This window comes from Plectropomus leopardus, chromosome 12 (genome assembly GCF_026936395.1).
Source record: "Plectropomus leopardus strain MGB_pleo_1.0 chromosome 12, ASM2693639v1, whole genome shotgun sequence".
NCBI lineage: Eukaryota > Metazoa > Chordata > Actinopteri > Perciformes > Serranidae > Plectropomus > Plectropomus leopardus.
Window position 1 is genome coordinate 3946582 of NC_142187.1, and position 14335 is coordinate 3960916.

The following is a 14335-nucleotide window of genomic DNA, read 5'->3' on the forward strand; positions in this document are numbered from 1 at the left end:
GCAAGCGGTGGGCGCCGTAAGATGGACCGGGGGTAGCGGATGAATCAGCTGATGATGATCGGTGTCACTCCGGGAAACACAGCTGTTGTTGGCGTCTTCCATGCGGCTCGACCGGCATTAGCTCCGGCGTTAGCTCCGGCGTTAGCTCCGGCGTTGGCTCTGCCTCCGTGCGGTGGCCTTTCCGCGACTAACTAGACTAACTGAAGCGAAGTTTTTTGAGTTAAATATGGTGACTTGTTTTTAACAAAAACAACAAAACGAACCTAAGCCACTGAGGGGCTGCTGCTACCTGCTGAGACTGATAATTGACGCGTCCGTCGTCTTCCGGGTCCAATGAATCCAACACTTCTTGTAATCATCCACATTTATTTATAAACGCTCTTGACACAATGCGCCGATAATTGAACTGCACATACAAACAAAAAGGCTCACATATTTGCCACAACGCATAAATAAAGTCGACGACCACGATCCGACGTGACGTGACGTGACGTGACGGTCAAAAAACTGTTTGCTCTCTCATTCAGCAGCACACCTGCTGAGTAATTACGTCTTGCTCTATTTAATCATTCCTGCCCACACAGTGCAGAGCGCCACCTACTGTGGCTTCCAGACAAACAAAAAAAATAAACACAAATACACATAACCCAAAAAATGGCTCTAACATGTATCATCAATAGCATTGACTCATATTGTGACATTAAGCCTTTTTTCATCACACTGATAGCACTATGTCCACATACACTTGCTTCATGCTTTTTCTCCAGACTGGACTGATTCATCAGATGAGTGTGCTGAGCTGACAGGAAACCGTTCCAGATGTTCTGTCAAAAAAGGGAATTGATCTAACCACCAATTCAAACCAATGAAATACAATGCACAGAATTAGAGAAAGAAAACGTTTCCACAAAATGACAGATGTCAGAGGCATTTTTATTTGAGGGTTAAGATAAAGTTTATTTTAAAGCTCTTCAATAAGATGTGTCAAATACAAACACTTTGAAACAGTGAATTGAAACACTCAGTGTACAGATCAGCCCAAGAGCAATGTCTAAAGCAGATACATGAAATAATTCAGCTGCACATAGAAAACATGGAAAATCTTTAAGAACACTAACATTTCAACACGATTTAGCACAAATTCTGTCTGTGTCCTAAACTGGGCTGCCGGAGGCCTGCCTCCTCCACGTGAATGATATCAACCCTTTGAAATCTAAGAAAAATGACCTGAATTCTTTCAAGAACATAAAGAGAAGGCAACTTAACAATAAATGTCCATAAAAAATCAGAAAGAAATTAGTAAAAAATTACAATAAATTTCTTGAAAACCAGAAAAGTAAAAATCATACACAGACCAAATAAAATGACTTTAAAAAGTGCTAAAAACAATATATAACTATATTCCTGCAACATGATTGTAAATATGTAGTTATGTAGTTCTCTTAACATTCTTCCTTTTTTATTATTATCTAATGATTTTTTTCTTTCTCTCTCTCTCTGTTTTTCATGTTATTTTGTCTTCCCACATTTTATAGATTTCTTGAAATTTGCAGGGCATTTAATCAAGCTGCTCATGTCCTTTTTCCATGTATTGGAGACAAACCAGACCAATTTGTTCTTGTTTCAAAGGTTTTCAAATTCTTGGTTGTCTGAACACTACAAAAGAAAACTGAGGTTGATACAGTTTTTTTAAACCTGTATCAACCTCAGTTTTCTTATAGAAAAAAATACCTGGAAATTAACAAAAACAAACAAAAAAAAAAGGAAAAGGAAATGACCTGGAAAAAAACTGCTTAAAATCATAATTATTCTGTTATAAATTTTTTATATATATAATTACGATTATTAGAAGCGAAGCTCTCTGGAAATTTCTCCCTAGCTATTTTAAAAATAATTTCCTAAATCTACTTTTTTTTTGCAATTTGTGGGACACTCCTTGACGAGTCGCTCATTTCCCTTTTTTCTTTTCTTTTTTTTGTGGTCTTTTGATGGTTAACAGTGAGAAAATTGAGTAACAAGATTCTTACTAAATGAGCACAACCTAGCTTTGCAGGGTTGGTCACCCAGTCTTGACTTGACCTATTCAGACCCACATTGTATCTACACATCAACAGCAGAATCACTTTACAGCTGTATTGCATTTCTATGGAGAGAATAGAATGGAAACTTTAATGGTAAAAAGGATGTTGCACTTGTACAGCACCTTTCTAGTCTTCCGAGCACTCAAAGTGCTTCAGTAGTACGTCACATTCATGCATTCACACACACATTCACACACTGGTGGCCAAGGCTACCGTACAAGGTGCCACCTGCTACTCAGTTAAAAATTCATACACACTGATGAAACAGCAGACAGCACCAATGGAACAGCCATCTTGGATCTTGTCCAAGAACACCTTGACATGCGGACAGGTAACACTGCACTACTCAAAGGCCACCTGAAGACATACAAAATTCAGTCGTGACCTTGGCCACAGCACATCAATATTTCTTAAATTCCATAATTTTCTTGAATTTGTTTAACACACAAAAAAAGACACAAAAGAAGTCTTTATCATGAAATCTTTCTCAATTAAGAAGGCTTTCTTGAGAACTTCAATACAAATACAATATCTGCTAAAAGTAAAGAAATAAAAAAATAGTATGATCAAAGATAACAATTTCAATGTGGGAAGTGGAGAATAAATGTATACTATGAGAGATTTTCCTACAAAACAAAATCATAAAAAACCCAAACAATTTTATTACTTCATACTGTTTCATTGATTCATACTAAAGTAATACATTTCAATCCCTTTGCCCTTCGCATGAGTTTTCTTATTTTCTGCTGAATTGTTGCATTGGTGACGTTGTTTGTCACAGTGCTTTGGTGAGGTTGGGCCTATATAAAAATTTAGGGAGCAGGTACCAGACTGTAAGCAGCAAGCATTTCAAAGGAAGCTTCACAATAGTGAATACAGTGTGGAAAAAACACAACTAGAGTGCTCAGAGCTGGGGTTGACTTCCACTTTGACTTGCAATACTCTTTTCAAACAGTAGCCGAAAATTCTTGCACAGCACACCTGCATAGGAATTTCTTGAAAATGATCTATCTAGTTATATTAATGATGAAAGAAGATTTGTCTGTGTCTGATAAGGAGATTTTACAGTGTAAGGTCTTGCAGGAAGTAAACATGCTTTGAATTCAATATTTGGAGTGACAGACGCTCATCAGCTACCGGCCAACTGTTGGCTTGATTCGTCCTGGCCCCTATGAATGTAAGTTTGTTTATGTAATTTCCCCAAAAGAGACTGAAGCAAACCTCTGTATGCGTGTGTGTGTGTGTGTGTGTGTGTGTGTGTGTGTGTGTGTGTGTGTGTGTGTGGCAACATGTTTGCATCATGTTAGAGAAAGTTCAAATATAGTATAAGTCCAACTAAAACTGGACTTTAAAAATACATGTGAGTTTGACTGAAGTCATACTAAGTCAATGTTCTCGAAGTTGGACTGTACTATAATACTGTAGTTGGGGTTACTCTTTAATGCATGCACCTCAACCGGACTTGAACTGGCCTGGGTATTCTGCTTATGCTTCATAGTCCTGTGCCTGGCTCTGACCCCGAAGGCAAACAGCATAAATTCATATAACAAAAGAAGAAGAAGAAGGAACACAAAACAAGACAAAGGTACCAAGTAAGAGGGTAGAGTGCATACAAAATGTACAGTGCCAAAAAGTTATTCATATTTTCACCATTCGACATTGAACCTGTTTGCTGCTTGCTAACTTGTTTGGTATGATGTAATAGGCCAACAGGAAGAAGGTACCAGAGCAAATAGTTGAAAGGGGGCATATCACCACCTAGAGTGGTGGAGTTGGACATACTTGTGTCAATAAATGGATTCTCCCCTGGGGTATACTGGGACAAGAACAGTAGTCCACTTAAACGGCCTAATCGAGCTGTGCATGGAAACGTACTGAGTGTGTCTGTCTAGTACTCAGAGTGTGGTGTCCTCTGTGATGTAGTTCTGGTGCTCTGGCTGCTGATGCTCATGTGTCTCTTCAGACAGGGGATCCTCTTGGCCATCAGCCTTCTGAAGTGACTCTGGAACTTCTTCCCAACAAACGTGTAAAACACAGGACTGATGCAACAATACAAATAGGCAATGTTGCGCGTCACATACAGAGCATAGTCCAAGCTCTCTGTGTCAGAACAAAAGTCCTCATCATCATCGCTGGGACGGGAGATCTGAATAGCTCGAAGGAGGATGACGATATTGTAGGGCGTCCAGCAAGCAAAGAAGGTGAAGATGATGACAAATATGAGCTTAATGGCACGGCACTTCTCCTTCATGCGGGTGGCGAGGATGCGGATAGTGATGCTGATGTAGCAGTACATCACCATGAACAGAGGGAGGAGGAAGAAGACCAGGAATTGTTGATAGTAAGTAACCAGACGCCAGCGTGCCATGGTTTCCTCAGAGTAACCCGACTCCTCACATATCAGCCCATTGAAAGGACTGTTGCCTACATTTTTGAGAACCAGCTCTTTCACACTCGCCACAATACTGATGCACCAAACTACCACTGATGCAATGATGGCATACGCCTTTTTCCTGCTCTTAGCAGCTGCCACTGCGTGCACCACAGCAAGGTAACGGTCAAATGTCATGAGCGTGAGGAAGAGGATGGAGCTGTAGAAGCCGATGAAGTAGGCGCTGCTGACAATCTTGCAGAGAGCAATGCCAAAAATCCACTCCGACAGATGGTATGTTGCCAAGAAAGGGAGACTGGAGGCAAAGAGCAGGTTGGAGAGGACCAAATTCAGGAGGAAAATATTGGTCACTGTGCAGAGCTTCTCATACTTGTAGATGATGAAGAGGACAAGTCCGTTGCCAAGGTAACTCAGGATGAAGTTGGTATAGTAGAAAACTGGGATGACTTTGGCACCGAACTGGTTGACAGCCTGGTTTGCACAGACCCTCACAGGACCACTGACCACATAGCTCATGTCAGTTGAGTTCTCGCCATCATACCACATGTCCTTGAACATATCAAATGGGTTTTCGGAGCTCATGGCTGGTGGTTGACCTGTTAGATATCAGAGATCCACATGAGTCTTTTCATCGACAGGTGAAAACATTGCTCATATAACACAACTGGTCCTTACCACATATGAAGAACTGGAATTTAACACAACCCTCACACACAACAAATTCTTAATAGTGATCTAACTTTAAAACATGTTGTCATCTGAGTTCATACAGTCAGAATCATTCATCTCTTCATGAATTGCTCTCATGTTTTTTAACACACTTAAAAAAACAAATTATGTGTTTGATGTTTTATCTATAGTAGACCCTTGTCAAGGAAATTCAACTCACTGTTTCAGACAATTAACGTGTTGGTTGAAACACACTGATGGAAACCAGAAAGCTGAACATGTTTTGGTGGTGTTTTATGATCTTACATACTTTCTGATGTAAATGCTCCTTTCCATATTATATCCATCAACATCCTGTAATTCACTTAAGGCTGCTAAATGAACTGAAACTTGTTTGTCTCTAAACAGCCTAATCTCATTCCCAATTCATTAAGTCCCACCACTTTGATAGTGTTTTTGGTATAAGATTGCAATGCCAAAACCCATCCTTTTGCATTTGCATGAAACGCCACTGGTCAATGTCAGGTGAGAATGTAGGTGGACAGAACCATTGGCGGTGTAATTATACACCATTGACAGCTGGATGACACTTGCTTTGTCACTTACAAACACAGCAGGGGTGCCATTATATAACAACACTGTGACTGGTTCTGTCTGGCCGTATTCTCACCCGATGCTGACTAGCAGCTTTACATGAGATCATGGATTGAAACCCCACCATTTGGGATTTTTAAAGGGCATTATCAACGGGCATAAACCAAAATGCCTCTGGATACAACTGGATCAGCCGACAACCAAAGAAAACAACGTAGTATTGGTAGTGTGGCTCAGGTGGTCAAGGGTTTTGACCTCTGATTAGAAGATTGGTGGTTTGATCCCCAGTTTTTCCAGTCAACATGTTGAAGTATACTTTGGCTAGAAACTGAACCCCAAATTGTCCTCAATGACTGTTCTATGATGTGTGAATGTGCTTGAATAGTTAAAAACTGAGTAGCAGGTGGCACCTTGTACAATAGCTTTGGCTACTAGTGCATAAATGTGTGTGTAAATGATTGAATGTGCCTCGTAGTGTAAGAGCACTTAAAGTGGTCGAAAAACTAGAAAAGCACTATACAAGTCCTTTCTCTTGTGGGTAACTCATACCAATTGTCATTTCAGCTTTTCTCTGCAGTTATTTGCATATTAATGTGACTGGATTTGTTGCATATAATTGATTACATACATATTTCATGTTATGTTTTCACCAAGAAATTGTGAAGAGCGGTTGTTACTATGTTGAAAACCAAGGTCCAAACAGCATCAACTCTGTGAGAGTAAGAATTTTTTAAATTTCAAAGAACACAGCTGTGTTATGAAATAACCAACAGCTGAACCACTGACTCATGCGTAGTCCGTCATCCTGTGTTGAATCTTTTTGCCTCCCTCTCAAAACAGAGAACAGAAACTGCTGACAGTGCTGTAAAAAAAAGTCCTGACTCTCTGTGGTGTAAGAGTACTTGTTCCCAGAAATTAGTCATCATCAGCCAAAAAGGTCTGACAGGTTGAGTTTCTAAGAAGTATAGTAAAGTAGAATAAGTGTTGCTTTCCAGTTTTCTTTTCAAAACAGTTGTTAAATCCTCCGGGAACCAAGATCACCCAAAACATTCTTAACATGTAATGTAGGGTCTTACATGAATGATATAAGCAAAAACATTTTCAGACATTAGCCTCAATCCAAATTTGAATGCTATTTAATTTTGCAAAACACGGAGCTCCACTTGGTCTTGAGAAGCAGCAGCATTTATAAACCAAAAACTGTGACTTAAAGATGTGTTTCTCTGTTCTGCTCTGTATACTGCGATGCATTCACTGAGACTTCTATCACTCACTTGCTCACTCCCTGGACCACTCTCTCTCACACACACACACAAACAAGATTGCATTATTTTGACAATATATACTATTTGAAGCATGTTAGTTAAACATGCCAAGGATCAAACCACCAATCATCTTGGTTGCTTTGTATATGCATATCTCTTATTATTTTTTGCATAGGCTTATTGCTGTGAGTGTTTCAGCACTCACAAGTTAAGGAATGGTGTGTTCTTCAGCAAAGATGTAAATAAGCAATATGCACTTCATACAGTAATTTTTATGATGGTGTGTTAAGTAACACTTGTGATGCTCCATTTCTGTTCATGTGTGCCATCCTGGAGGCCAAGTACATAGATAAGAAGGATCCCAATACAATAAAAATGATCTTCCCTTCACTGACATTCACATCTTTGGTCCCATAATCCTTTGAGAGCAATTCGCTCTTCCCCTAATTATATCTTATTGTGCCAGCATGTGCATTTGTTGACTTCCAAGCTTTGGTTGCAATGTGCTTTTTGTTATCTGAACATGACCACATGCACTGAAAATTTGGTATCACAAGCATTCTGGTTTCCGTTTGTTGTCAGCTTGCGTGTCAATAATAGCTGCTTGGGCTTGTCAGAAGAGTAAGGGCACAGACAGAAATTGCCACACAGGCTTCATCCTTGCCTTGGATCTCACAATCCAACAAATACTCTGCGTAGCTGGGTTGGCTGTGGATATATAGCAGAGCACATAACATAAGGGTGGAGTTCATTGCAGTGGCCTTCTTTATTTACCAAAAACTAGTCCTGGGATAAAAAGTATGGATTCTGCATGTTTGTGACCAAAGGCTGGCCCTCAAAAATTGTACAACATGTCCAGCAAAATCCAGCTGACCATGCAACAAGAAGTGCTGCTTGTCTCAAACACACAACTTGGTTAACAAGTCCTACATTTTTGTCTCAGCCAGATCTGACACTTCCAATCTCTATAAAAATGTGCATATGTATGTGGAATCTGTAAACACAGTGACTTGTAGTGTGACAACTATTGACCAATCAAATTTGCATGCATGTAAAAAGTCTGTACAGAGAATGATGCTGAAATTAGCTTCCGATTTATGGCTTCTCAGAGAAAAATAACTTATATTGTTTTGCGACAGATCCTCTGCACCCCTTACTGTTGTGAAAGCATGTTACACATTAAAGGTAAAGCCCCAGCATTGTCTGAATGCCACTTTCACTTTTTCACTTTTACTGTGTAAACTCAAGCATATACTATATGATTTTAGCTTGTTTTCGACCCACTTTTGAGCTGCACAACTCATTGCAGAGGCAGGCCGAATTTCAGCTTCATAAGGCATCATTTGTCATGCAGCATACAGGGGGTAGTGAAAACCGGTCATCTGACCCCAAACGGCCGTTGGACAGATGAATTTCTGACGTGTCAAAAATTTTGGTCGGCCAATGCAGGCTCTCGCATAGTTGAAACAAAGCCATGGTTTGATTACCCGTCATGTCAGCTGTCAACGTTTTTTTTTTTCTCACTGCGTCTGCGTGAAGTAGCAAAGAGAGCAGCTGAAAACGCCATGGCAACACAATGCTGGATGGAACAGCTAGAGCAGCTTAGTTCCACTTCTCTCTGTAAAATGGACAAGCCATATTGTCCACGTCTTCCAAGCCACACAGGACTGCACAAATTATCAAGGCAGCATGCTTGCATGCGTTCATTCTGCCTTGTATGCATTGTTGCTAGTACCTGCCTCGCAGATTTCAAGCTTATTTCTATAGCCAGCACGGTCCACAGGGACTCATACTGTGTGAGCTCTCAGGTCATGGCTTGATGACTAGACCATGCCGTGAGCACATTAATGGTGATCTTTGGCTTTACATTGCAGATGATTTATTCATACAGTATGAGTTGGAATTAACCCTCTGAACCCTAAGCTGTTTTTATCTAGTTTTGTTCCGCCTGGACTTTTTATGTAAAAATGCACTGAACAGCATTTCTAAAATGGTACATTGTATGCTCAGCTTAACGGAACAATAAGACAATGACACTGTCTATTCAAAAGATGCTACTGATGAAGGTGTGAAAACCTTTGCTCTCTACAAATTTTTGCTTCCTTTCTTTCCTTCTACTTCCTCTCTGTCCTTTCAGCACATAAGGCCAGCTTCTTATTAGTCAACGGCGTGAGCTAAAATGTCAAGGTTCACCAGAGTTAAACTCCATGTGGAACATTTGCTCGGATTTCCTCACATAGGGATCATCTGATCATAAAGATTCCACTGGAGATAATAATTGTGCCATAAAGTGTTGCCTTTTTCTTGATATGAGGAGTCTCACTTTAAGATCTGTATCAACTAGTTACAGGAAACAGGAAGTAGTCCTTCACCTCCCTCTGTGCAGTTTGCATATTGCATGCAGAGCTCTGTGAAGTTCACGTTAAGATCTTCTTTCATTTCAGGTGTAACCCTCAGAAAACTGTGAGTTTATTTTCTTGTATACTTGTTTGACATTGTAGATGAAATAATGTTATATTTACATTTATTACAGGGATAGTTTACACTGACACACGATGAGGTCTGTTGTTTTTTGTGATTGCTATCAATGAAAGTGGTTATCTATTAACACAGTGCTGATAACAAAGTAGATGTAAATTGTGTTTATTAATACCTGGCTATATATTTATGTAATTTACACAAATTAATTTAGGTTTGTTAAAACTCATAAATAAATAATTTCATCATCATCATCGTCAGAGTTTACTATCGGCTTTCATCAAATGGCTTCATGACAACATAGCTGTGGGTGTTATAACTGTTGATATTCCATTAACCCCATTAACCCTTTGAAACCAGGATCATCATCATTTTTCTTGTTCTGAGTTCTCAGACATTCTTTACATGCTTTTGGATCCTTTGAAACTGGAGCAAATTGGCTTGATTTCTTTCTAAAACACCAGTAAAAAGGCAATGACCTGCTTCGCAAGAAATGTCCCGAAAGTTGCAAGAAATAAGTAAAAGGGGACAAGGAAATTACCCAATTTTTAGAACGAAGGATTACCAGAACATTATCCAAAAAGTTAGTGATAAATGCTCCAGAAAATATATTTATAGCTAATTCATAATTAGAATTATGTTAGAGAAAGGAATATATGTTAATATAAATATATAAAATAATATAAAGATTTTTTTTTTTACTTTCTTTGCATATGTTTAAGTAATTTTTTGTAGCTTTTTTTTTTTTTTTTTTTTTAAGTTGATGTTGCCATCTCCTCCTCAACCAATTTCCTCAGTTTTCAAAGGATTAATAAATAGTCATCTGGTTTTCTCTTTATAATAAACAATACATTCTGTACTTTATCAGACGTCCTCTTGTATTTGTGAATCACTTCATAAAAAATATATGTCTGACTTATTTCAATAAAGATTTTTATTAATTTTATTATCGCCCTATGCGCACTATATAACTTGATTATTCTAATTTATATTACATCATCAGTAGCCAATATGCACACAATATTGCACACATCATCATTAATCTGTAGAGATCTTAAGATACAAAGACAATATCTATTTAGCATAGCATAAAAATATGCTATTTTTGTAATATTGCACCATGCACTTGTTGGCATTTTAACCTTATCAAACACTCAGCAGCTTTGTATAATTGACATTAATCCTTTGAAAACTGGATTAATATCAGTTTTCTTTTGCTGTGTTCAGATGCTTTTGATAAGTATTTAAGACCTATGACTTCTGAGTATATTGGTTTGGCCTCTTTTCAAAACATTAAAAAAAGGCAATACACAATTTGGCAAGAATTGTCCTGCAAATTGTAACAAAATCAGTAAAAGGTAACAAAAAAAAGGTGAAAAATAACATAAACATGGAGAGAGAGAGAGCTTAAAGTACTGGAGAATTAACAAAAAAAATAAATAAATAATCCCAGAAAACTAATTATATAATTATATATGTAGTTAATTATTTATTTGAGCCTTTTTCCAGGTTCTTTCCTTATTTATTACCTTTTTACTATTTTCATGCATATTTTTGGGGTCATTTCTTTTAAAGTTGCTCAATGCCCTTTTCTTTTGTTCTTGAAAGAATTCAGGCCAATTTGCTCTAGTTTCAAAGGGTTGAATAATGGTCATAATGTGTTTAATAGTTATTCATAATGATTTGTGTGTATAATCCTCCATTGCAACAGTTACTTTGTACATCAATGTAAAATTCTGCAGTCCTGCAGCTTCACATGAGCTGATGAGACTGTAAAGCTGGTTTGGATCAGGTTAGTGTTTGTTTCCACAACAAACGACTACAGATTCATGTAAAGTAATTTCAGTATTTTGTATGAAGCTGAAAGCTAGTCTACGCAAATACTCTGTTTGATGTGATCTGAAACTTCTGTTTAAAAAGACATGTCATCCTCCCTATGCTTTTGATATAAGTGTGCCAGTTTCATACCAGAATGAACTAAATATGCAAATAGACATTTCATCTTTAAAGCATACATACTATAGGAGAAAAAAAACAATCAAAACTCAAAGAGACTCTTGATGTCACTGTTGTAAAGATTGATAGAACTCACCCGTGCAGCTTTGTAGGAGTGCAGTGAGAGGAGCACAAGGAGGCACTGAGAGACTCGGGACTGCTCAAGACTTTTACTGCCAAAGGGGCAGTCCTAACTCACACTACTATGTTAAAGTTTCTGCGTGTTGTTGGTGCTGAGGTTCAATAATGTTGCTTGTCAGTCAGCTGTCATTTAGGCATTTAGGTTTTTCACAAGTATTAAAACTTAAAACTCTGAGCAAATTGGCACAATTTCTTTCAGAAACAACAACAAATTATTATATTTGGAAAAAATAATTTTTAAAATGATAGGCAAAAAAGAAAAAAAAGAAAAAAAGCTAAAGATAAACTACATTCATAGCCAATTATCATAATGACATAAATGATTTAACAAAATTATTATTTTTTCATTATTATTTTTCAGGTAATTTTCCTTTTTATCTTTATCTTTATCTTTATCTTTATCTTTATTATTATTATTATTATTATTATTATTATTATATTTTAATGTGTTTATTTTTTTCTAATTTTCAGAATTTTTGTACTTTTTACCAATTTCTTGCTATTTTCTGGGTCATTTCTTCTTTTGCTGCTCATTGTTTTCTTCCTATTTTCAAAGAAATCTTATAAGAAATGTTAGAGAAAAATCATTAAAATAATTGACATTCTCAGTAAAAAAAAGGGCTTATTTCATTTCACTTGAAAAATTCTAAACAGAATTTTTGGAAAACACTTAAAATGAGGAACATCATTGTAAATGTTTAATTGACAGATGAGCTCGAACACAATTATGTAATCACACTGAAAGTCAGGCTTGCAAGATGAAAGAGAAAAACTGAATAAGTGGGCTACCATTTAGCATTTAAACAGATCAGTATTCACCAAGCTCAGCTGACATTAGTAGCCAAGTTTTTAACGTGATCAGCACAGGACATGTATGATGCCTCTTCAGTATGATTTCAACTAAAGTCTTAAACAGAGTTTGATGCCAAGATAATTAAAGGAAAAAATTGCCTCCTTTTATGCCGATGTCCATCAGGGTTGATGGTAGATGTGGTCAACAGAAGCCATAAAATTCTCACTGGGTGCAATATTTACCAAGAAAGCTGACTCTGGAAACGACAAAATCGCTTGTTCTTCCTCCTTGCTACATGATTTGATGTTACACTGACTTAATTGGAAGATGGAAGAAATAAAAGCTATTTCAGCTTGAATAGATCTCTTAGCAAATTATGTATGTTTGCCAACATGGCATGGCACATGGCAAATATGAATACAGAAAATGTTATAAACTGTGATACATTGTGCAGTGTTTTGGCTGATTCAAGTATCCAGCCTTATTTATTCAAGTATACACATGATCAACTAGTGCCGGTGTTCACAAGAATATTCAACCTGTTTCTGACTCTGTCATACCCATGTATTTCATGAAGTCCACTATCATTCCGGTGCCCAAGCAACCGCAGTCTGTCCTCATTCTGAAGATGTCAAATGCTGCCGCTTCTGCAGTGCTTTCTGCATAAGATCTCAACGCCTAAAGCCACCTTTTGCCTTCACATGATACACCACTGGACAGCATCAGCTCAGAACATGGCTGGACAGAACTGTTTGCAGTGTTATTATACGCTGGCAGATGGCTGGATGGCATCTGCTGCAGCAGCATGATACACTGACGGGCAGCGTCACCTCAGAGCATGGCTAGACAGAACCTGTTGCATCTGCCTGATACATAACTGGAAGCAAAGTAATGTTAGGAGCTCGAGGACGCCTACAGGGCAGGTAGAAGGGACAGTGGATGGATCCAACAAACAATGGACTTTCATGTAGGAGTCTGGTTTTTGCTTTTCATGTAAGTAATGTTTTACATGTTTTACACCTTATCATGTGCCTGCATCCCCTAATCCCAACCATCTGTCCCTGCATGTGCATTTGTTGACATCCCAGCATTGTGTTGTCTAAACATAACCACATGCTGCATAATCCCACCATGTGTATTTGTTGGCATCACAGTAGCAGAATGTTTGAACCTAAACAGCTGATGCAGAAGGATACCTAAAATGAATGTGTAAACGTGGAAGTCCACTGCAAAAGCAGCATCGTGATGACTTGGTATGAGAGCATGTTGGCTATACTGACCTAGAAAGCTTGGTGTGGAAATTGCTTAATCTGTTGTTCTTACTCCTTCCAGCTAATTTATTTGACGCAACACTGACATGATGGGATGACGGAAGAAATATAAGCTATTTCATCTTAGATAGCTCTCTTAGCAAACTCTCTATGTTTCCAACAGCTGACATGGCATCCCAAAATATTCGCACAGAGGATGTTGTTAACCTATCTATTTAAGCCAGAGTACATGCCTGACTGACTAGTGCTGGTGTGACAATGACATTCAACTGGTCATTGGCTCAGTTTGTCATCAATGTACTGCAAGAAGTTCATCATCATTCCAGTGCTCAAGAAAACAAAACCAATGTGCAAGAAGGACTATGCCCCAGTGGCACTCACCTCTGTAGTGATGAACAGGTTAACAGCTGGTTAAAGATTGCATCTGCTCCTCACTGACCCACCAAAGTTTGCCTACCGTACCAACAAATCTACAAAAGAAGCCATGGGATACGTCCTCCACACCGTTATATCGCATCTGGAAAAGATAGAGAGCTGTGTGATATTTGCTGTTCTTTGACTATTGTTCAGTGTCTAACACCATAATTTCCTCCAAGCTGGTCACAAAGCTCAAGAAGCTGAGATTGAACGCCGCAGTGTGCATGTGGATCCTTGAC

General features: G+C 38.2%; 1 protein-coding gene across 1 annotated transcript; it reads right to left on the reverse strand.

Moving 5' to 3' along the window:
• Nucleotides 1-912: 912 nt before the first annotated feature.
• ccr12a (chemokine (C-C motif) receptor 12a) lies at nucleotides 913-11646 on the reverse strand. Its single transcript, XM_042497820.2, has 2 exons — nucleotides 11572-11646; nucleotides 913-5069 (listed from the first exon to the last, which is right to left on the reverse strand). Exon 2 carries the CDS (start codon nucleotides 5053-5055, stop codon nucleotides 3970-3972), a length of 1086 nt encoding a protein of 361 aa, XP_042353754.2. The 5' UTR covers nucleotides 5056-5069; nucleotides 11572-11646; the 3' UTR covers nucleotides 913-3969.
• Nucleotides 11647-14335: the final 2689 nt, after the last annotated feature.